At 35.6% G+C, this 23,980-nt stretch overlaps 2 protein-coding genes across 3 annotated transcripts; both read left to right on the top strand.

Annotated features, from left to right (window-relative positions):
- Nucleotides 1-5,303: 5,303 nt before the first annotated feature.
- On the top strand, nt 5,304-12,817 carry LOC110688162 (transcription factor LHW-like). 2 transcript variants are annotated; one of them, XM_021864869.1, is made up of 10 exons: nt 5,304-6,277; nt 7,078-7,332; nt 7,467-7,548; nt 7,993-8,034; nt 8,131-8,190; nt 9,418-11,139; nt 11,237-11,338; nt 11,510-11,650; nt 11,739-11,864; nt 11,970-12,817. In XM_021864869.1, the coding sequence occupies exons 1-10, from the start codon at nt 6,183-6,185 to the stop codon at nt 12,135-12,137; spliced, it is 2,793 nt and encodes a 930-aa protein (XP_021720561.1). In that variant the 5' UTR covers nt 5,304-6,182; the 3' UTR covers nt 12,138-12,817. The 2 variants fall into 2 exon arrangements, with proteins under 2 accessions (XP_021720561.1, XP_021720562.1); XM_021864870.1 differs by having other exon boundaries at nt 7,078-7,266; nt 11,970-12,736.
- A 1,292-nt stretch (nt 12,818-14,109) lies between these two features.
- Nucleotides 14,110-23,408, top strand: LOC110688163 (aluminum-activated malate transporter 2-like). Its single transcript, XM_021864871.1, has 4 exons — nt 14,110-15,009; nt 15,132-15,404; nt 22,330-22,445; nt 22,541-23,408. Exons 1-4 carry the CDS (start codon nt 14,637-14,639, stop codon nt 23,177-23,179), a joined length of 1,401 nt encoding a protein of 466 aa, XP_021720563.1. The 5' UTR covers nt 14,110-14,636; the 3' UTR covers nt 23,180-23,408.
- Nucleotides 23,409-23,980: the final 572 nt, after the last annotated feature.

Here is a 23,980-nt window from a genome sequence, read left to right as displayed (position 1 = left end):
AAGTGTGTTTACTGTGCAGAAAATCCTCGATCAGTCACTACTTGGACCGAGACCAGTCTTCTCCCACTAAAAAGGGCCGGTCGAAGATCCTATTGTTTTCATACCGAAACAATTATGAAATCAATAAATATTGTATGTTTAATTATAAAACCAATGAATAAATTGCCAAACGTGAAAACCTCAACATTGTGATTAGAAAATAATAGAGCTTGTATTAATATATCTCTTGCAATTAAAATTAGATGTAGAGGTACGTATACAAGTACGTGTAGATGATAGACTAAGCAAAAAAATGCCGTACGTTCAAGTCTAAATTGAATTTTGATTAAGTAGGCTTTCGGTCCGAAAGCATTAGTGAAAATCCTAACCAAACAAAAAAGTAAAGGATTAGATAAGTACAAATCCAAAAGGTGATACGATGCTTTTCTCCAACTCAATAACAATCATATAATGACAGTCCAACTGTCTCCCTTGATCATCATTCATTACTCATAATTAACCAATGCCACTATCTTACAATCTTTATCCATGATCTTTGAAATCCGATTATATGGGAGAATTTCTATGAAACAAATACTCCCTCCGTTTCCTTCTGTTTTTAACCTTTAAAATTATGCGCGGTTGTTAAGAAATTGTGTAAAATAGAGGTATATTGGAATATTGTAATGATTGAAAGTACAATTCTATTGAAAAAAACAATATTGTACATGCGGGGTGAATAAAGTAGAGGATAGAAGAGAGAGAAAGTAATAATGAATATTAGAAAACTATGAAAATAGTAAAAAAAAAGTACAATAGCACATGAAAAAGTAAGGATTTTTGAGTATTGAAATTGTAAAACAAGGGTAATTTAGTCCAAAATTTATGACTAAAAAAAAAATACTAAATGTAAAGAATAAAAAGAAACACTTAAAATGAAAACGTAAAAAACAAATGGGAACAGAAGGAGTAATAATAATAATAATAATAATAATAATAATAATAATAATAATAATAATAATAATAATAATGAAGAAGAAGATCCCAAGATGGATTTAGGTAGAAATTGAAGATAATGGTTTATGTATGTTAGTGGGGATGTGGCTTTATTCCTTTATCGATCAATAGTACAGTAATTTTATCGATCGGTAATATGAGTATGGTATCTAAAGTTTTGATTGAATAAATTTGATAAGAGAATTTGATTTAACAGTACTAATACGTAGTGTATGTTAAAATAAAGTTATTGTATTTTATGGTCATTTATAATATAATTATACAAACTCAAAATAAGCAAATAAATAAGAAATTTAGAGTAATATTAGGAGGGCAAGATATACTTTGTATTCTAAAGTCTGTAATCTGTAATACAAGTATGTAAACAGTGAATTGCATTACCAAAATTTAATGGCCGGTCTAGATCATCATGGGCCTTTTGTCGCTTTGCAATATTTCCCTTGCTAACTTTTTTTATTGGCTTTCCGTCATATCATCTCATCATATTCATGAGATTTTAGTGGCCTGGCTTTATTTTTTTTTTCTAACATGTTTTATTTTTAAATAAAGTATTGCGTGGCTTTTTAATCATTAAGAGCATTTTTAATGGTAATCTAATTGTTAAATTAACTTGTTATGTCATGTATGATTTTAAGCTAACCTTCTTTTTAGCTATTTTATACGCTAATGGTTAGCTATTAGCTTGCTAATTAAATAAGCTTGACTTTCTCAATTAGCTTTATAAATTTAATTATTTCATATATTAATCTCCTACAATTCTGGAAACTTTTTTCTCAAGCAAATTAGCTTGGGCAAGCTAATTTGCTTGGCCAAGCTAATTGTATTTTTTAGCTTTAATGGTCAAGCTAGTAGCTACAGGCTTTTAAAAATTACAAGCTAATCCCTAACTACAACCATTGGAGTTGCTCTGATAATGTAAGTGTGCTGAGCTTATCTTTGGCATAACCATAACTATTATTGCTAATTTGATCAATAATTTATTTATCTCTTTCCCCAACTCTCTATTTTTGTTGCAATCCATATCCTTCATATATAGCAAATGCCAAATGGACCCTCGATGATTATTATAAAAAATTATAACGTTACTGGCATGCAAGGATTGAACCCGGGTGCTTATGACCAAATAATGGGTGACCTACCATTTAACATTGGCATGCAATGGGAAAATATCAATGGGCTTATATGGTTTGGTTTGTCCAAAAAAGGCATGATATTCACACCTCAAGGGAAGGCAGCTCATTATAGAGTCTCACCATTTATGTATAGTAATATAGTGTGGTATACTGGTATGCCTTGTAAGGAGTAATCTAATGCTTACTTTGGATAATGATGGCGGACCCTTTGTTTCGTTCATTACTTTTCCCGCTACTCCATGAGTATTTTTGTAAAAAATTACAAGTAGCTTTTAAAAAGCTGCTGAATTATTATAATTACTCTTGACACTTCTCACTCTAGTGTCTAACTAGTATAGTTGTTGCATTCATACTTGGCCGTGTCCTCTTAATGCTTCTATCTGAAGTAATGTGAATATTATTGGATCAATTTGCTGCGAATAGGAAACATAAAGGGAAGGGATAAAAATAACTAACAAAAGACCATTTGATATACGTAGTTTCTGGTAAATAGACACGATTCTAGTACTCTAGTCAAGTATATGATTATATGAACATTAAGCCAAGAGCAAAGGCATATGATTAGTCAATAAAACTAAATAATGTTGATGTATGTGTTCATGGTTTTGAAGAATATTACTGTATATGGCTTTATTCAAAGGTTTACATAGAGGAAGCTATCACAATGTATATACTATACGTAGTATATATAGTCTTTTGTTTTTTCTTACTTGCATTTGAGAGAATTTATGCATGTACTCGTATATATGATTGTATAAATAAACATATAAAGTGTGAGTTTTTAATAAATTTATCATTTTAGTTTTACAAATATCTTGTTGCTTAAACTTTAGGGGTTGGACAATTATCTTATTACTATGAAACAATTATTAGTCGTACTAGTAAAAGTGTAAAAGATTACCACAATAGTACCATTCTTTGAGAGACAACTTTTCTTTAGCTGAATTGTCACCTCGGGGAGTTCTTGACTAACTTGAGGCGAGTTCAAAATTCACGCAAACAATGCAAAAACAAATTCAGATTTATAAATTACTCCATTTTTCATTTTCTTCAAGGATGAAACATGAAAATGTACTCATGCATATACTATTGCAATTGGAGAAATGGGAATCTTTTTTACCCGGTTCCCCACAAAACACACTATTATTACAGCAGATAAAAACAAGAAAGAGGTAAATATAAATAGATAAAGGAAATACTATATTGTACCAACCCACAAAAAAGCAGCACAAACTCATGTGTCTCCAACTATGGCTCCATCTTTTTATGCCGTAGTCCCCCCTTTGATTTTTTACTTTTTTTTTTTCTAATCTGAGAAAATACATTCCCTATTTAAATAATAACCCGTATATAATAAGCTTGAAATTACTAAATAATGTACTCCGTATATAAGCCATCAACCGGCGAAATCAAGAAAATGACGTATAAACCGACGGTGGAGAAGAGATGGGATGCCCGACGCCATCCTTAAATTGTCTATAGTAAAAAGTAATCCCACAACGTTTATCAATAGGTCAAGTATTGCTTGGTAATTAAATACATTGTGTAAATATACAATTACACATATAAATGCATGTATATACTGATCTGAGATACCTACCAACCCACCCCTTTTGCCCTTTTCATTCCAAAATTAATAATAATAAATAATTAACTGTATATGTGTAATGGATAATGTAATTGATAATTAGGGAATATAGGGTATTAGAATAGAAGGACATGAATATATTCAATAAAACACAGCCACCTAAGAAAGGGTTTAAGGGAATGTTGCTGTTTGTAAAACAATAATAATAATTGAGATAAAAGTGAGCCAACAATGACTGTCATGTCAGCAAAGTTTTGGTCGTACCAACAAATTTTTATTGAAAAAGAAAAATGGAACAACTGCCCAGGATATGAGTTCTTCCAATACATCTTATTTTATTTAGAATGTTTGTTTTTTAACATATCTTATTCCGCCCTTGAATGTTGGTATAGCGCATGCAAACTTAATCTTTTATCTATTATGTTTATGGTTAGGGATAATCATGTTTTTCTCAAGCATACAATGATAAACATCCAAAAGATTAAGTAAGGGCCATTTCATCATACTATGCAAATTGATTACAAATCAGACGATGGTATAATTGATATGAAAATCGTCGATAACAAGTACAAAGCTCAACAATAACAATGGCGGAGGTACAAATTAAAGTAACCATGAAAACTTGTTAAGGAAGCATCAACTTTTAACCTAGCTACAAACAATGACAATTGGTTAATAAGCTTGCAACTAGTGACTTCATGGTTGGAAGCCATATACATATGCCAACTATCTTAATTAATTTTCGTTGTGCTATTGTATCTTAATACCACTTTGTGATAGTTAGAAAAACAATACATACATTCGATTAGTCTCTTCCTAAATCTAAAGTGTGTCGATTAGTCAACAAGTACAGTCATTCAATTTAGCTTTATTAGGCATTAACAGATTGTACACAAATCACTTACACCTTCATAGTTATTAAGTGTAATCTCCATATTGGCTCAAATAATAGAAAAAATAATGGGATATCAATATAGTTATTGATTACACCCATATATCTTTAATTATAAATGTTTGACTTCATATTTTTTGATAAATCTATAGAATTTATAGAACTTATCAAAAATCATAATACACGTCTAATACACTATTGTCGATCTTTAAGTTACATATAGGTACATTTATACTGTAAGTAAGCAATTAAAAGACTTATAAATTCAAATACTCGTACGTAAGTCAAGGACAGAGTAAATCAAATAACACTTAAAATAATTTTGGTCCATTAATCTCAACATCTTACTGCCTATTTTAAGAAATGTTTGATAACTACATGTTCATAATCTGAAGAATATTGCCATAAAAAGAAATCCTACGACTATACGGAGTACTGAATAACAATAATCCTGAAATTAACAAAAAAAAAAAAACAAAATACTCCGTACAAATGAAGGTAATTAGGAACAAATTAGGAATTACGGATAAACAAAAATGCAAATATGATGAGATCATAGTGGGACACGCGTCTCCTAATAGACACAATTAAGATTTGGCCATGTCCCGACACTCTCACATGCCTCTTTCATTCTCTCTCTTTCAAAAAGCTGCTACTTCACTTCCCACCATCTATCGGAGTAATTTCTTCTAAAAAAAAAAAAAAAAAAAACCTCTCGGAGTAATAAACCCCATTTTACGAGGGCATTTCTGTCCTATTCTCACGTCATCTCTTTCGACAGCAATACTCCGTCCTATCCCCATACGACAAAATTCACGGAGTGGCATTTCTGTAATTTCTCCCTTCTTTTCTGCCCCTTTTTCTTTTCTCTTTATTCTTCCGCCATTCCTTTTCATTACTCCCTCTTCTGCTTACTTCACTCTCTCTCTTTCACTCTCAACATCTCAATCATACTAACTAACATTCAACCTCACCGGAAAACCACTTTTCTCGCCGTTAAGCCGCCTTTTAACCCTAATTATCCGGAAATGGAGGTCATTGTGTTTGATTACGAGCTTAAAGCTAGTGGTATAGTGTAGATTTTCTCACTCTTTGTTTCTTTAATTTAATTACTCTCATACTTTCCCTCTTTCTTCTTAGACACTTAATTGCTCACTTTCTTAAGAGAAAGAGAGTGTTGTTGCGGTGGTGGTTGTTTGAGGGGTGGTTCCGGTGTCGATTTCTCTCTCCTACGTGTCAAAATCTCCATCGTAGGATGGATATGAGAACTATGATCGTTGAAAACTTGGATCCATTGAGGAAAAGGTGTGGGGGATTGAGGACTAAACAAGCGGGGAGAGGTTCGTGCCGCGGAAGTTAGGGTTCGTTTCATCGCAAAAATTCGTCCAAAAATTAATAATAATAAAGCGAAAAAAAAATGTACTACGATCTCTATTCATTTCTTTTTCTCTTATTCGATTTCTCCCAGTAAGAAATCTAGAAAGCTACGTTTTTATTTTGTTTCTGGAAAAAAAAAGGTTATTATTGGTGTTAAAACGCATCGTTTTATTGAGAAAATTGGTGATTGAAAACGATGGGTTACTTGTTGAAAGAAGCACTTAAGGCACTGTGTGGCGTCAATGAGTGGTCCTATGCTGTTTTCTGGAAAATCGGTTGTCAAAATCCTAAGTAAGTTTGCTCTCACTTTTATTTATTTTCAATTTTTATGGCGCCAAAATAATATCACTATTTTCATTGAACTTGATTTTTCATACTAAATGGTCAGTGTTCTTTATGTGAATCCAACCCTTGTTTATTTATTGAATTTTAGTGTTGTTTTTGGTTTGATTTGTTTGCTGAAAAAGAAAAAAAAAAAAGAAAGAAAGAAGAATCAAAAGTTAATAGGAAAATGAAGTATGAATGTTTATGTTTGGTTTATTAGGGTCAAAAGAAGGCAATGTGCTGAAATTAGTAATTGAATGTCAGTCCTTGTACTTTTTCCTTGGCTTTGGGGATTTGGTTTGATTCTTTGGGTTTTCAGATGGATTTTGATTCTTTGTTTTTGGACTTTCTTATATTTTTGGTTTTTTCTTTATTGTCTTTCAGAATCTTATAAGAGTTATAACTGTTATAGTTCTATGTCTGTTTTCAGTTTTTAATTTTGCGATTTCAAGTGTTATTCTATTGTATATATTGCATAATAAACTTTATATTAACCTTTGTTGTATTAGTCATGTTAATTTTGAAAACTGACGGGAAATTAATTTTTCCAGCTTCCAAAATTCAACGATCACGAACAAGCCCTATAATTTTAAATTAGGTTTATCGTGACTACTAATACTACTCTACTAGCTTTCGTTTCTTCATCTGTATTTATTTTCGTCCTGCCTTGTCAATGTTGCTAATAGGTTGAGAATACTATTGGTGTTTGGGTGGTTAATATAATTGGTAACTATTCTGCTAAGATAATCAAAATTATGAATTGACAGGCTACTGATTTGGGAAGAGAGCTATTACGGATCATCTCCCAGTGTGCCCTTGAACTCAAGTATAGGTAACCAGGAAATAAATTTGCAGAAAGTGGAAGGTTTTAATAATGAGACGCAACTGAGTGACAAAGTTCATTTGCTAATGGATAGGATGATGATGTCTAACCATGTTAATGTGGTTGGAGAAGGGTATGCCCTGCTTGTTATTTTTGCTTTTCTTGGCTTGATTATCCACACTACAGTTGACAAATGCAAGTATGACGTTTTTTCAAGTTAAAGAAGAAAACCTTTGTTTTATTTCCCACCTTTTGTTCAAGCATCTACTGTATCTTTGTTTGGCTTCTTTAATTTTTTCCTAACTATAGTATTTTTATCCATGGGTTCTCTAGATTGGTTGGCCGGGCTGCGTTTACAGGGAGTCATCAATGGATTGTCTCTGGAATGTACAATGAAATTGCTCACCCAGCTGAGGTACATAGGAGATATTACATTTTTTCCCCTTCTTCCCATGATTGAATTTACGTCTCACTCATCTAGTAAAAGTTGGGTGATTGGTTTTTGCACCACAAAATAAAACAGTGGCTTCTTGTTTCTAGTCCTCTTAATGATGTCCTACATAGGTCGTAGTGTACATCTGTGTAAGAAGCTCACTAACCGTTGTGTTTATGCTCTTGATGAAACATCAGTAATTTTATATGGAGACATTCCCAGCTTTTACTTGAGAAGTTGAATATCTATTTTACTCATCTAGTGAAAGTTGATTGTTTCCTGAGTATGCGCTTATGAAAGAGTATGTTGCTTTCAAAAAAGCTTAAAACTGACGTGTTTATGTTCTATATTAAATAACATTCCCTTTTTAGTAACAGTGTGGATATGAGAGATAATATCTAACTCGATTTTTCTTGTTATCTTCAGGTTCTTAATGAGGTTCATCTCCAATTTTCTGCTGGCATGAAAGTAAGGCTCAATCTTGAACAGTGTTTGGTTGCTATTCTCCCTGCTGTTACTGCTTTTGTCATGCTGTTGTTACTCAGATGTATATCTATATTGCAGACAATTGCTGTCATTCCAGTGATTCCACATGGAGTAGTTCAGCTTGGTTCATCATTAACTGTAAGTTTACTTCATCTATCTGGATGAAGAAAATGTAACTGTTCATTTTCTTTTTTAAGTGCTCTCTTTTTAGATCATAGTTGATATTTCCAACATATTATTCACTGTTTTGTGTATTTCTCAATTCTCATGGAAAACACATCACTCAAAGGCACTTAGCAGCATAATTTTATTATTGGCTTGATCTTCACAGAAAGATCGGAGATATATTGAGTCATCTAATGCATTCTGAATGCCAGAAGTTCCCTAAGTCTAGAGTCTTTATCAAAGACTATTTATATCATTCACTCTTCCTTGGTATAAACTAAGTGTTAGCGATAAGTTACTTCTGTAAGATGTAGTGTCATCTTCCCCAATTTGCCGAAGTAATTCAAGAGCTTTGCTGCATATTGATGTTGATGCCTTCTTTGTTAAAATTTTGTTTCACGTGTTTGATTGTGAAACCAAAGCCCCTGCTATTTTTTACTGCAGGTTTGTTAAAAATTTAGTATAAACATTATAAAGCATTAAAAGCTATGAAGGAGAAAGCTGGGTTACTTACTTACCTGGCAAGTTGTGGGCCTAGGCAAGTAACATAGGTCACAGCTCACCTTTCAGTCTAGGAAGTTGGATCTATCGTGTATAGATTGTTCTTTCCATCGCTTGCCTTTCAGGAATTATATCCACAAGAGCTTTTTTTTTTTTTTGTTTTGTTTCATAGATGTCCCAATAGATTCAGATCCTGATACAACTTACAGAATCTGAGCATGCAGGTTGTTTGCTGGCTATTCAGGATGAGTCTAATCTTGTCATCCTGATACAATGACATGTCAGATGATTTTATACCCCAGATGCCTTATCAGATGTTTCACTACTAATTACGTTAGCATAATGCACTCTGAACTGGATATACCCACTTATCCCTCAATGCACTAATCTACACTTTCACCTACCTTTTTACATAAATTCATGCTACACCTTTCCTTTAAATTATGCTACATCTTCCTTACTGGGATGTTTTAGTTTCAATATTACTTTAAATGCCATGTAATCTCAAAAAAGCCAAGTTCAATAGGATATATGCTGGATCATCTTCAATTCAGTGGTTGAAAAAAAAACTTGAATTTACTGTGTCCTCATCATTTTGTTTGTATACTAGACTACTAGTTGTCCCTTTCTTGATGACTAATGTATTGTTCCACATTTCCTGGTTCAAATGATTTTTTCCTGATGTACCTTTTGCTTCAGATAATGGAGAATGTTGGATTTGTGCATGATGTGAGGAGTTTTCTTCTTCAATTGGGATGTATTCCTAGTGCGTTTATCTCTGATAATTATTTTGCAAAAGATGCTGCATCCATGTTGGGGCTGCCAGTTGCTGATGCAACAGCTAACCCCATCAATCTACACAGACAACCAACACAGATAAACTCTCATGATATAGCTGCAGGAGGTTTCAATTTGCAGAGAAACTCATCTGATATTCACGGGCTTGTCAATCAATCGTCCAATTGTCTTCTTACTCAGTTTCAAGATAACCTGCAAGTTAGTGGCTCAATATTTACGATGCCTAACCCGATTCAAGATTCATGCAAGGGCAAAGGAGTTCATGATGCATCAATGGTTACTCCTATTGTTCATTCCAATGTCCTTCCAGTATCAAACAGAAGCACTCAAGGAGTGGTAATGCCTTTAAAATCCGATTTAGCGATGAAACAATCTTCTTCCAATAACCCAGGTTTAGGGATCAGTTGTCCTCAATCAACTGTCAATTGTTGGCATCCCACATCGTCAAAGCAGCTGATTGTCTCACATGAAGGTTCAGTAAAAGGGAAATATAACACTTCAACATCTGTTTTTAACCCTAATGAACGCCATCATGCAGCTTTAAATCAGACTGATGCCCCTTTGTCAGCAAAAAATAAATTGGATATTGATATTGATGGTGGCCATTCATTTCAAACATCACCTTGTGCCAATATGGTTGTTCAGGACACTGATTCTTCTATCGAGGATGTGGCTAATTTGTTAAAGTCTGATAATTCAAGTACCCCTAGTAATTTAAAAGGTGTTCTTAATCATGGAAATTACACCAAAGATAGTGCGCTTACAGCTACATATATTCATGGGAAACTGAATGATCGTTGTGAAGTCCTGGAAACTCATCCTAGAAAACAAGTGCATCAATCTGGTGGTTTCACTTGTGATAATATTTGTATTGGTAATTATGTACAACCATCAAATAACTCTGTGCTTGAGGATATTTTTCTTCAGTCATCAGCAGGAGATGACTTATTTGATGTACTAGGAGTGCATCTTAAAAACAAACTGTTGAATGGCAACACTATTAATCTTCCTACCAGTTTCTGTGCTATTTCAGAAAATCAAACTAAGGATTTGCCAAAATCTGTAAACCAGCAAAATTTGGGATCTGAGGTGTATTCAGATTATGAAGGTATCTCTGAAAGTGTTGTTTTCTCTTCATCTGGTTCCGATCACCTTTTGGATGCTGTGATATCTGGTACTGGCTCTGTTACCAAGCAGATATCAGATGATGATGCTTCCTGCAAGACTGCTGTATCGAAAATCAGTAGTTCCTCTGTCCCTAGTACTCCTCAAAACAATCCTAACCTATCTGGACTGTTTAATATGTCTGATAGGATGCAGGGCCAGCTATTTGGGCTTGCTAAGCCTATAAGTAGATTAGTTGAACCAGTAGGCAATTCTGTAAGGTCTGCAAGTGGTAAGAATGATGATGGAAGCTGTACATATGGATCGCAAATTAGCTCCTGGATTGAACAAGGGCCTAGTACTAGTGTTTCTACTGCAAATTCAAAGAAGTCTGATGGAGGAAAGTCGAATCGAAAAAGACTTAAACCTGGGGAGAATCCTAGACCAAGGCCTAAGGATCGGCAGATGATCCAAGATCGTGTGAAGGAACTCCGTGAGATAGTGCCAAATGGGGCTAAGGTATTTTTTTTCTTTTCTTTTTCTGTTAACTGTCCTCTTAATAGGTTTACAGTAATGAAAAAAGACATTGACACCATTTTATGTCTATGTTGTGCAGTGTAGTATAGATTCATTGCTGGAACGTACTATTAAGCACATGCTTTTCCTGCAGAGTGTCACTAAGCATGCTGACAAACTAAAACAAACAGTGGAGTCCAAGGTAGAGATGATCATTCTTGCATTACTTCTGGTTTTAGAATCAGTCACAGTTCACATTTGAATTCAGCATAGCCATTTTGAATAGGCAGTTAGTGCTAGTTTTAGATTTAATTCTAAAGCACAGAATGTTAGAGATGCAAAGTGTCCTAGTCCTCTGTTTTTTATCTTGCAGGTTGCCAAAAAGGAAGGTGGAATGCCTTTAAAGGATGAATTTCAAAGCAGTGCTACCTGGGCCTTTGAGCTTGGTTCCCAATCTCTGGTTTGCCCAATAGTGGTTGAAGATTTAAATCTACCTCGACAATTGCTTATAGAGGTAATATCTTGTTTTTTAAAAGAGACGGTGATTCTTATTCCTTTGGAGCTGGATTTAGCAATCATGCAATGATTATATATTTTCTCAGATGCTTTGTGAAGAACGGGGTTTTTTCTTGGAGATAGCTGATATTATTAGAGGACTGGGGCTGACCATTTTAAAGGGTATAATGGAGGCTCGGAATGATAAGATATGGGCACGCTTTGCTGTTGAGGTAATTCTAAAGCACATAGACCTTCTCTAGGGCACTTGATTTCACATGGTAATGCAAGCATCATATTCCAGAGAAAATGACAATCATCTTCATTTGTGCTTGTAGGCAAACAGGGATGTCACGAGGATGGAAGTATTTATCTCACTAGTCCATTTACTGGAACAAACTCTGAAAGGCAGCACAAGTTCAGTTCACAGCACTAATGATGATAATATGGCAGTTCTTCCTGTGTCCATTCCCGCTCCGATAGTTTGCGGTGAGCCATCTATGTAGTCTTTTGAAATTGAATATGTTGCAGAGCCATGTATGGAGTAGTCTTTTGAGAGGGAGTATGTTGCGGTGAGCCATCTATATGAAGTAGTCTTTTGAGAATGGATATGTTGAGAGCAAGACGTCTAACTTGCTATGACCGACAAATCCAATGTCCTTGCGTGGGAGGGGTAGAAAGTACATATGGAGGGTTTTAATTTGGGTTGTGTAGGTAGTAGTCTTTGACCTCTGAATATGTATGGCATCTCTATATAGGGTATTTCCTATGGACATTGGCTTCCTTGGTATTCTTGGTGTTTCTAATTTGGGTTTAAGTAGATATAGATATAGATTTGAAGGGAGAGATTAACTATTTGGAGGTATATTATAAGGGGTAAAGTGCGATAATTGTATAGAATTACACAAGAGGTAGGGTTGGAAAGGGGGTTTTATAAACTAAGGTTTGAAGATTAGTGTGTTTATTAAGTTGGCTTCAACCATGTGTACTTGGATAGTTTAAGATCTAAAATTCCAGTAAATTTTATGTATGATCTTGTGGAGTACTATTCCAAATGCAATTCGGAAGAAAATGTTTTTTGTTTTTTCTAGGCAAGGAATTTTCATATGTTTTCGTCTTTTTATTGTATGTATGATCAATTAAGAAAATTGATACATGCGGATCTAAGAGCCGCATACTTCGTACAGCCGAGTGACGTGCCGGCGCTCATAATTTTTTGCCGGTTAGCAGCTCCAGCTCCGTATCAAGGTCACGATCGATATCGTCACACTACATTCTATGAACTTCGTCAGCAGTTGACTCTATAAGTTCAATTAACATCTTTCTTCGTACCAAACATTGAACTCGCAATGAATTGCTCCAATTTATGTTTATGACTTTATGAGGTAATTAAATCAACCATCTCAGATCTCACCTAAAATTTTCGTGAAAATTCTAACAAACTCGACTCTGGGACACCCTAGGATGCTCCTTTACAATCTCGGAGTTTTTGACACCCTCTATTGTAACCTCCTAAAGTGATTGATTTCGTGCATAGCCTTTATTTTTGGACAATTTTAGACTTTTTTTAAATTTTTTTAAAAAAGGGACCGTGATGATATTCATGAACGCTACGACACCTTGGACGTACATTTGGTGGTTGAAACTGTCCATTTTGCCTTCAAACCATTACTTAGGTTGGTTACAAGTCTTACAACTTATACCCCCTTCATAATATGACTGACTACTAAGTACTCATGTTCATATACAGTTTCAAACAATAATATACGATCTCGAGTTACATCTATTACAATCACGAGAGTTTTGACACCAGCTTTGAAGCCTCCCAAAGTGATCATTTTCGTGCATAGCCTACATATTTGGATAATTTCCAATTTTTTCGGATGTGGAAGAAAAAGAGGCCAGGTGATTTAGTTGATTACAACATACACCTTGGAAGTATATTTGGGTGGTTGAAAGTGTCATCTATTTTGCCTTTAAACCACCAATTTAGTTGGTTACAACTTACACCTCCTTTCTTAATTTTAGACTTGTGAATGTGATACCTTGGCTTGGCCTTGTGTTGTATTGGCTTACTTTGGCGGTAACAGAAGCCAAAACGATACCCTCAATTGCTAGAAATAAATGTTTCTACAGTAAAACTGAGGCGTTTTTATGCATTGTCCTTGTGAACATGGCTTGTGTAGTTTTGCCCATGCCGTATGTCTACAACATGGGTGGTGTGCCTTGGCTGGGCAACAACATCAACACCCCAAGGTTTGTGGGCAGAAACCTCTAACGCCCCACACTTAAGCGTTGTGCCTAGACCGATTGGCCCTCCCTAATTAAAATTCAAAGAAGGTCACCAAATTGTTCGTTTAAAAAATCCAATAATCTGTTGTAAAAATGGAATTAGCCAGCTACAACCAGAGAATTCATGAAAACGAAGTGACACGCGGTGCTTTGAGGCTAACCTTCCAAGCTATCTACCAGAAGAAATAATCAATCAGGATACTTCTCCGCGTTTTGGCACAAATTTATGGCTATTTGTTTTTAACTTTTCCTAACTAAACAACATATTTGACCCCAATGGTTGAACCATCACCTACGCACCACCTACTATTAACTTTCTTGTTTACTTCGTGCAAAGAGACCCACCAAAACGACAAATTTTTAGCCGGAATTCAGTCGTTCAAAACTGTAGCTAATGAATCAAACTAACTAGCAACCACAACTTTAAAGTTACTCCATATATGTTTGTCAGATGAAAAGGGAAAGAGTTGAAATTCATACTGGAAGAGTCCAAATAAATATCTCTTTTTTAAAGTTAGTAGTGGCCAATCATTCCAAGTTAACTAGCTTAGCACATGAGCATCTGTCATTCATTTACTAGATTAATTCCTACTAATAAACTAATTGTCTAGAATCTAGATTAGAAATCAGTTCGTACTACTATTATTATTATTATTTCAAGAGAGATCAATTAAGGAGACTAGCATCAATTAAGGAAGGAGCAATAATATAAGATGTTGATGTCTAAGTATGACAAGATTAAGACTGATATTAGTCATATCAGTCAATTAACAAAGACGCTTGCTAAAGATGATCCTAGAAGGATCATTCACTCCATCAAAGTTGGTTTTGCCATCACCTTAGTCTCCCTCTTCTATTACTTTGATCCTCTCTATCAAGGGTTCGGCGTCAATGCAATGTGGGCTGTTCTAACTGCTGTCGTCGTCTTTGAGTTCTCTGTTGGTGCTACGCTCGGAAAAGGGGTTAATAGAGCCTTGGCAACTATTATTGGAGGGATGTCCGGTTTTGGTGCTCATAAATTATCAACTCTTTCAGGAAATAAAATTGTAGAGCCTTTTCTTCTTGGGCTATTCGTCTTCATCACAGGTAATTATAACTTATGTACCTAATAATTTAAGTATTAGGATGATTTATGATGTTAGCGATTCTAATTCGTATAATCGTATGTACATTTAATTGTTGTATGTACTTGGTATGTATTTATGCAGCTGTATTAATGACGTTCATGAGATTTTTCCCAAAGATGAAGGCGAGATTTGATTACGGACTATTGGTATTCATATTAACATTCTGTTTGATATGCGTATCCGGGTACCGAAACGAAGAGGTAATAGACATGGCGCATAGAAGGATTAGTACCATTCTAATAGGAAGCTCAACTGCTGTCATTGTATGTGTTGTTATATACCCTGTTTGGGCTGGCACTGATCTTCACAACCTTGTTTCCACCAATATTCTCACGCTTTCCCTTTTCTTTCAAGGTAATTACTTCATCCTTTCTACATTTCCCTTAAAATTGCATTTCTTTTTATCAAAGATTAATTTCTTTTTTTGGTTAACATTATTGTTATAAACGGAACTGCGGGAAAAAAAACAGTAAGAACAAAGTTACCGAAAAATAGACTGAGTCGCGGACTATGTCGCTTTCTTTAGAACATTCACGGCACTGCCATGAAAAGGTGCAAGCAGTTCGTACTAAACCGGATGTTCCCCAGGATAAAACAGCCTTTCTGTATTGAAATTATACCGGTGGAACTGCACAAAACCACCGGGCAACTAAACACCCAAAAAGAAAAGAAACTGCTCGAGGGTTTTGTTTTTTGTGGGGAAAAATAGAGAGGAGAAGAAGATTGCTTTCTGTATTTTTTTTGTGTGTCAAAAACAGGAAATCAACACGCCTTTTATAGGAAAAATTGCAACGTAACTGCTGCTGTTTAATTAGGCACTAATCACGCAATTAAAACGGTCATAAGTTGATCGTTCAAAACGGTTACAGAAGATTAATGCGTGGCAAAACGTTTAGCAAAAAATCAGTGAAAACGTTTGCATGATTAACGCTCCATTAACCAGTGTTGAAAAAACGGTCAAATGTAATCAGTCAAAAACGTTTAGCAAAAATCAAGGAACTAATCACGCAATTAGCCTTGTCCAAAAAATAAGTTTATTTAATAAACCCGACCCGACCCGACCCGACCCGACCCGACCCAACCCGGCCCGGCCCGGCCCGGCCCGGCTCGGCTCGGTTCGGTTCGGCGCGCGTGTGTGTGATAGATGGTTTACCATATAGGTCCTCCCTCTCCACAAAATGTGGGTAGCCCAAGGGCCACACCCCTTTAGCCCACTCTCTATATTATAAAGAGAGTAAAACTCTCATTTCCCACCAATGTGGGACTTTGAGTTTTTCACAAAATTCACACACTACACACTTGTTGTTCCAACAATCCCCCACTTGAATTTTTTGAAAACATTTTCGAGCAGAATCCATACATATATAGGTTGCGCATAAACAGAAGTGTTTTTCAACTTGAACTTCGACGTAGTGAGTACGATTCAGATTCAACAAGGGTGACTCGAAGTTTTGAACCCTATCTCTGACAACGTACCACACACAACCTACTCTTGGTGTTGTTCTAGACCCGTGCTATTTCGGCCATGCACGTCTATCCCAGTGTAGTGAATGCTCTAGAAATGCTGCCACACATTTCATAGGAAGCGGCCTAACTTCCACATTCACATAGGTGAATCTATCAAGAGTACTCCTGTAGCTTGGTACTCCACTCCAAATTGGAGTATAGATTTCATTAAGAGTTCCTATTAACTCATCCTTGATCGCTTCAGGAAATTATGTCTTTTGAACATATTCAACTCATAACACACCATAACTTGTTATTACCCTTTGAACCTATTTCTTGGGATCTCCAGTTCATAGGTTGGGTTACCATTATGTGTGGTTCATTTCAATGGCAATAGTCCCATTTTCTTAGAGGAAAAATGGACTTTCTCCCTAGCTAATCCTTTCGTCAAAGGATCAGCCAAGTTATTCTCAGTGCGTACGTGATCCACTCTAACAGCTCCGATAGAGAGATATTCTCTCACAGTGCTGTGCTTACGACGTATTTGTCGTCTCTTACCGTTGTAATAACGGTTCTGAACTTTTGCAATAGCCGCGGTACTATCGCAATGGATCAAGACAGCCGGTAATGGCTTTTCCCATAGGGGAATTTCACCTAGCAGGCCTCTTAACCAACCTGCTTCTTCACTAGCCGTAGCAAGTGCTATCATTTCTGACTCCATGGTGGACTGAGCCAAAATAGTCTGTTTCTTAGACTTCCAAGATACAGCTCCACCGGCTATAGAAAAAATATATCCACTAGTAGCCTTAGAGTCATCTGATAAGGTGTTCCAGTCAGCATCACTATAGCCTTCTAGTACAGCTGGAAACCTTTCATAATGCAACCCTAGGTTCATGGTCCTCTTAAGGTATCTCATGACCCTTTCAATAGCATGCCAATGCTCATTACCAGGACAACTAGTAAACCTGCCTAACAATCCCACGACATAGGCAATGTCGGGTCTAGTACAATCAGTGGCATACCGAAGGCTGCCAATGATTCTCGCATAATCAGATTGCCTTACGGCATCACCAGTGTTCTTAAATAATTTAACACTGGGATCATAAGGTGTACTAGCAGGTTTACAGTCAAAGTAACTATATTTCTTTAGGATCTTCTCAATGTAATGAGATTGATCCAAAGAAACTCCATTTTCTGTCCTAGTAATCTTAATTCCAAGGATTACATTAGCCTCTCCTAGGTCTTTCATATCAAACTCAGCATTCAACAATAGCTTTACATCATTCACAGCATGAATGTTCGAGCCAAAAATTAACAAGTCATCCACATATAGACAAATTATAGTGCATATGTCATTCTCAAATTTTACATATATGCATTTGTCACTACCATTTATCTTAAAACCATGTGAGATGACTAAGTTATCAAATTTTTCATGCCATTGTTTAGGTGCTTGTTTGAGACCATAAAGAGATTTATCTAGCTTACATACCAGATGCTCTTTTCCTTGAACAACGAATCCTTCCGGTTGATCCATGTAGATTTCTTCTTCCAATTCACCGTTCAAGAATGCAGTCTTCACATCCATTTGATGTACAAACGGGCTTTGAACTTATCAATGGTCCCATCAACTTTCAGCTTTCTTTTTAGGACCCATTTGCAACCAATTGACTTGCAACCTGGTGGCAACTCAGTTAGATGCCAAGTTCGATTAGACTCAAGTGAGTCCATTTCGTCGTTCACGGCTTCTTGCCATAAATCTGCATCCACTGAGGTTAGAGCTTCTTGGAGGGTAGAAGGATCCTCCTCTACATTCAGAACTACAAAGTCTGGGCCGAAGTCTTTTGCTACTCTAGCCCGCTTGCTCTTTCTTAGTTCGGGTTCAGCATCCAAGTCTTGTGAGTTAGACCTGTCTTTAGGAATAATAGAGGAGGACGAGCCCCCACTATTTCTAGATTTAAAAGGAAACCTGTCCTCATAAAAATCAACATCATTAGATTCAATAATTACACGAGCATTTAAATCAAAGAATCTATATGCCTTACTGTTAATAGCATATCCAATGAATACGCATTCATAAGCTCTACTAGCTAATTTAACTCTTTTAGGATCAGGAATCCTAACATATGCTAGACAACCCCAAGTTCTGAAATAAGAAATGTTAGGTTGTTTATTACGAAGTATTTCATAGGGAGAAACCTTACTCTTAGTCTTTGGAATACGGTTTAAGACATAACACACAGTTAGTAGAATTTCACCCCACCAATGATCAGCAGCACCAGAATATAAGGAAATAGCAACTACTAATTCTGTAAAGGTCCTATTTTTCCTTTCAGCCTTTCCATTCATTTCTGGGGAATAAGGAGCTGTCCTTTCATGTATGATACCATGTGAATTATAAAATTCTACAAAAGCATCAGTATCATACTCAGTTCCACGATCACTTCGTAATATTTTTATTTTCTTGTTAAACTGATTCTCAAATTCTGTTATAAACAACTTAAACATTTCAAAAGCATCACTCTTATTTTTCATCAAATAAATACAAGTATAATCAGAACAATCATCAATAAAGGTGATAAAGTATCGTTGTCCATTTCTGGTCAACGTTCCATTTAGTTCACAAATATCCGAATGAATTAAGTCTAATGGTTCTGAATTTCTAATCACTGATTTATGAGGTGTTTTTGTAATCTTAGCCTGACTACAAGAATCACATTTGTCAAAGTCATTGAGAGAGATATTTGGAATAAGGCCTAAATTGCTCATATTTTTTATGAGTCTTTTGTTCACATGACAAAGTCTAGTATGCCAAACATTAATAGTAGAACACAACATATAAGCAGAATTAGAAATTTTATTAACTTCAACATTCAGTTTGAACATGCCATCAGTAGCATATCCTTTTCCTACAAATATTCCATTCTTAGTTAAAGTAAACAAATCAGAACCTATGGTTTGTATAAAACCAGCCTTATTAAGCAAAAAACCAGAAACTAAATTCTTCCTCATTTCCGGAGTGTGTAACACATCTTTTAGAATGAGAGTCCTGCCAGAAGTAAACTTCAACTCAACATTTCCAACACCAGCAATGTTAGTGGAATGGGAATCACCCAACAGTACTTTCTTATCATCGGTCTTTTCAGTGTATGTTTTAAACATTCGACGATCATAACAGACATGGCGTGTGGCACCAGTGTCTATCCACCACCCATCTGATCCACCAGTAAGGTTGATCTCAGTAATCATAGCCACAAAAGGCTCTTCAATCATGCTAGCCTGCGCTGGCACAGGGTTAGGCATGTTCCTGCACTTTCGTGCCATATGGCCTGGTTTTCCACACCGATAGCACAGAAATTGACCAGTACCATTCTTAGGGGGTTGTGACTGTTGTCTTCCATTGTTCTTTTGAACATTCGGTTTATTGAAGTTATTCTTCCGGTTCTGAGGTTTGAAATTCTTACCAGCAGGTTTAAGTACTGCAGCAGATCGCGTAGGAGCATTATTAGCAGAGATTTGTAAAATCTCTTCCTTTAGATCCTGTTTTCTGGATTCTTCTTCTATACGTAGCCGAGAGATCAAACTCTCTAAGGAGAATTCCTTAGTCTTATGCCTGAGATTATTTTTGAAATCTTTCCAGGAAGGAGGCAACTTGTCAATAATAACAGCAATTTGAAATTGTTCATCAAGGGCCATACCTTCGGAAATTATCTCATGGGCAATTTTCTGAAGGTCGTGAGACTGCACTTCCACGGACTTATCATCAGTCATCTGGAATTTTAGGTACCTACTGACAGCATACTTTTTGGCACCTGCTTCTTCAGTATCATACTTTTTTTGTAGGGCATCCCACAAATCCTTAGCAGTATTTTCCATATTATAATAGTCATAGAGGTTATCAGACAGACCATTAAGTATATAGTTTTTGCACATGAAGTCAGTTTCATTCCAGGTTTCGATTTCACTATTCAAGTAAGCTAATTCATCTTCAGGAGCATTATCAGGAATAAATGGCCGAGGGGCTGTTAAGGCAGAATTAACTTTTTTGACAGTTAAGAAAAATTGCATTTTTTGTTTCCATCTTTTAAAGTGAGCTCCTTCAAAACGGAAGGGCTTGTTAAGGTCAGCAGACATAGTAATATCTTCGGTAGACATATGGTTCTTACAGGCAGAAAATGAATGTTCTAAAATTGTTATAAACGGAACTGCGGGAAAAAAAACAGTAAGAACAAAGTTACCGAAAAATAGACTGAGTCGCGGACTATGTCGCTTTCTTTAGAACATTCACGGCACTGCCATGAAAAGGTGCAAGCAGTTCGTACTAAACCGGATGTTCCCCAGGATAAAACAGCCTTTCTGTATTGAAATTATACCGGTGGAACTGCACAAAACCACCGGGCAACTAAACACCCAAAAAGAAAAGAAACTGCTCGAGGGTTTTGTTTTTTGTGGGGAAAAATAGAGAGGAGAAGAAGATTGCTTTCTGTATTTTTTTTGTGTGTCAAAAACAGGAAATCAACACGCCTTTTATAGGAAAAATTGCAACGTAACTGCTGCTGTTTAATTAGGCACTAATCACGCAATTAAAACGGTCATAAGTTGATCGTTCAAAACGGTTACAGAAGATTAATGCGTGGCGAAACGTTTAGCAAAAAATCAGTGAAAACGTTTGCATGATTAACGCTCCATTAACCAGTTTTGAAAAAACGGTCAAATGTAATCAGTCAAAAACGTTTAGCAAAAATCAAGGAACTAATCACGCAATTAGCCTTGTCCAAAAAATAAGTTTATTTAATAAACCCGACCCGACCCAACCCGGCCCGGCCCGGCTCGGCTCGGTTTACCATATAGGTCCTCCCTCTCCACAAAATGTGGGTAGCCCAAGGGCCACACCCCTTTAGCCCACTCTCTATATTATAAAGAGAGTAAAACTCTCATTTCCCACCAATGTGGGACTTTGAGTTTTTCACAAAATTCACACACTACACACTTGTTGTTCCAACAATTATGTTTTAGAGTAATTAGGTACTCTGTTTTTTTTTTTTTTTTTTAAATACTTCTTCTAGTTGGTAACTTAATTGATAATACTGTAACTAAATTAAAATAAGATCGATGTATTTTCTATTGACAGTTTATGCTTGATTGTATGAGTTACATTACTTTATTGTAAAACAAATTATTAGTAACAAGTGTCCATGAATTGAAAAGGACATGGATATATATTAAAAAGCAGGGAGTGGTAATTGGGTGTCACTTTCAGAAATGAAATGATAAGCCATTATAAACTCAAATAAGAGTAGTGTCTTATCTTGCATCTTCATGATCTGAGGTGTTGGATGCTTTGTCGTTAATTTAGTGAATGACCCACCTACTCTAGAATCTTAGATTTAATACATCATACAAATACCTGGCCTTTTAATATTAACAAATGACAATCACAATTATTATAATTACTCAACATTTGACTCATGCTCCCATCTACCTCACGTCATTATAGTATAATTTAAGTCTATAAACAAATATTAGTTAAGGATAGAATATTATAATAATTTAAGTCTATAACAATAAACAAATTCCTACTGTATTAGTTAAGGATTTTCCTTTCACAGTAGTAAATATGTTTTACTTGTACTATTATGCATGCCTATCTATCTTCAGATCAGAGGACTTTTTGGTGATAACTTTTTGAAATATGGAGTAATTAAGTTTATGACTTTTAGTGCAAGCTACAATAATTAATTCCATGCATGATTGAGCTTTTCTTTTGAGGCATATTGCTTCATTTGTTAATTTTACCTAGAGTATAAATGAATAACCATTTGGTTCATCACAGGATTTGGACTTGAATATTTCAACACTTCATCGGAAATAAACTCAGATGATGAGTATAAAACATCAATTGATGCAATTAAAAATGTACTCAACTCCAAAAACAACATAGATACTTTGGTATGTTTCTCTGCATTACTACTTCCTTTGTCTTAAATTATGGAGTTCTCTTAATTTCCCATTTACTTAGACTGAAAACATATCCATGAATACAGTTAAACTATGCAAAATGGGAGTTTCGCCATGGACGGTTCAAGTATGGCCATCCATGGACTCAATACCAAAAAATTGGAGAGTTAGCTAGACATTGTGCCTGCAGAGCCGAAGCCCTCCACGGGTTGCTATATTCTCAAGTCCAGGCATCAAATGAAGTGAAGGCAAAATTCCGAGAACCTTGCATGAAGATTAGCGCTGAATCAGGCAATGCATTGAACGAACTTTCGATAGCTATCAAGAAAATGAATAAGCCCTCCAAGGCAAACCCTCACCTCCAAAATGCCAAACAAGCAGCTGAAAATCTCAACCTCATGTTAAATTCAAACATATGGAAAAACCTTAACCTTTCAGATGTAACACCAGCGGCCACAGTTGCCAATCTACTAGCAGATGTTGTCTCATGCACTGAGGATATTGCTGAGGCGGTCCAAGAGCTTGCATCCCTTGCCAAATTCAAGGATGTTAAGGTTTCACCTAAAATCGAAAAAGCCAAGTTGACGAATCAAGGATCCACTAAAAGGCGTTGTGTTGCTAATCATGTGATACTAATTGAGACCTCGTCACCAACTTCTTCTCCGAGAGTCTCAGTACCAAGGGATCCACCTTCCTTAGCTATGGCTCAACAAAATGCAGAGTAATACATGAACTCTGCTCATTTGTTTACATTGGGAAGGCATAGTCTTCTACAAAATTTTGAACTAATTGTTGGTCTGATCATGTTACTTTGCAGACTAATTAACTTTCTTAATTTAGAATGTATAATATGCATATATAATGCTGCAGACTAATCAATAATGTGGAATAATATGATCCGTTGATTATTACTTCAATACTTCAGATTTAATCATCATTTTTATGGTCATAAATGATGTGACTATATTAGATCTTATCATGTTATTTATGTATTCATGTTAGCCTTGTTGCCTGTTGGGCTTTGATTTATGAGGATATAAGTCAACCTAATTTGCAAACTTACTATACCTGAATTGTGAAAGGTTTTGGGCCAAAAACATGTTGTAGTCATGGGCGAATTTTAGCCCAACAAGATTGTTATTATCTTTGAAGTCCACTTGCCAAGTGCAGTTGATCTTCCACTGGTCAATGGTCAACCTTCTAGATGGAACTAAATAAGACACAATCGGAACTAATTAAAAAATTGAAAAGTGTAACCTTAAAAAATGCTTATCAGTATAAATAATGCAATACATAATCAGATGGAGGAAATGCCTTAGTGCATGTGTGGAGTTGCCACTACTAGTAAGCCAGGCTGGTTTAATTTGTTTTTCTCTATTAAATAAGATAATCTTGTTAATCTTATCTGCGCTAAACTGAACGACCGATTAAAATTAATCATCCTTGATTTCATATCATATTAATTGATATCTAATTAAACCCGATTAACCTTGATAAAGTCTTGAAATTTATTTATTTATGTATGT

Source organism: Chenopodium quinoa, unplaced genomic scaffold (genome assembly GCF_001683475.1).
Source record: "Chenopodium quinoa cultivar QQ74 unplaced genomic scaffold, ASM168347v1, whole genome shotgun sequence".
In the NCBI taxonomy this organism is placed as follows: domain Eukaryota; kingdom Viridiplantae; phylum Streptophyta; class Magnoliopsida; order Caryophyllales; family Amaranthaceae; genus Chenopodium; species Chenopodium quinoa.
This window is presented reverse-complemented; position numbering and strand designations above follow the sequence as displayed.

Coding starts and splice junctions, on each gene's coding strand:
- LOC110688162 (XM_021864869.1), top strand. CDS start 6,183: ATGGGTTACTTGTTGAAAGAAGCACTTAAGGCACTGTGTGGCGTCAAT. Junction 6,278..7,077: donor ATCGGTTGTCAAAATCCTAA/GTAAGTTTGCTC, acceptor ATGAATTGACAG/GCTACTGATTTGGGAAGAGA. Junction 8,035..8,130: donor AATTTTCTGCTGGCATGAAA/GTAAGGCTCAAT, acceptor TCTATATTGCAG/ACAATTGCTGTCATTCCAGT.
- LOC110688163 (XM_021864871.1), top strand. CDS start 14,637: ATGTTGATGTCTAAGTATGACAAGATTAAGACTGATATTAGTCATATC. Junction 15,010..15,131: donor GCTATTCGTCTTCATCACAG/GTAATTATAACT, acceptor GTATTTATGCAG/CTGTATTAATGACGTTCATG. Junction 15,405..22,329: donor GCTTTCCCTTTTCTTTCAAG/GTAATTACTTCA, acceptor GGTTCATCACAG/GATTTGGACTTGAATATTTC.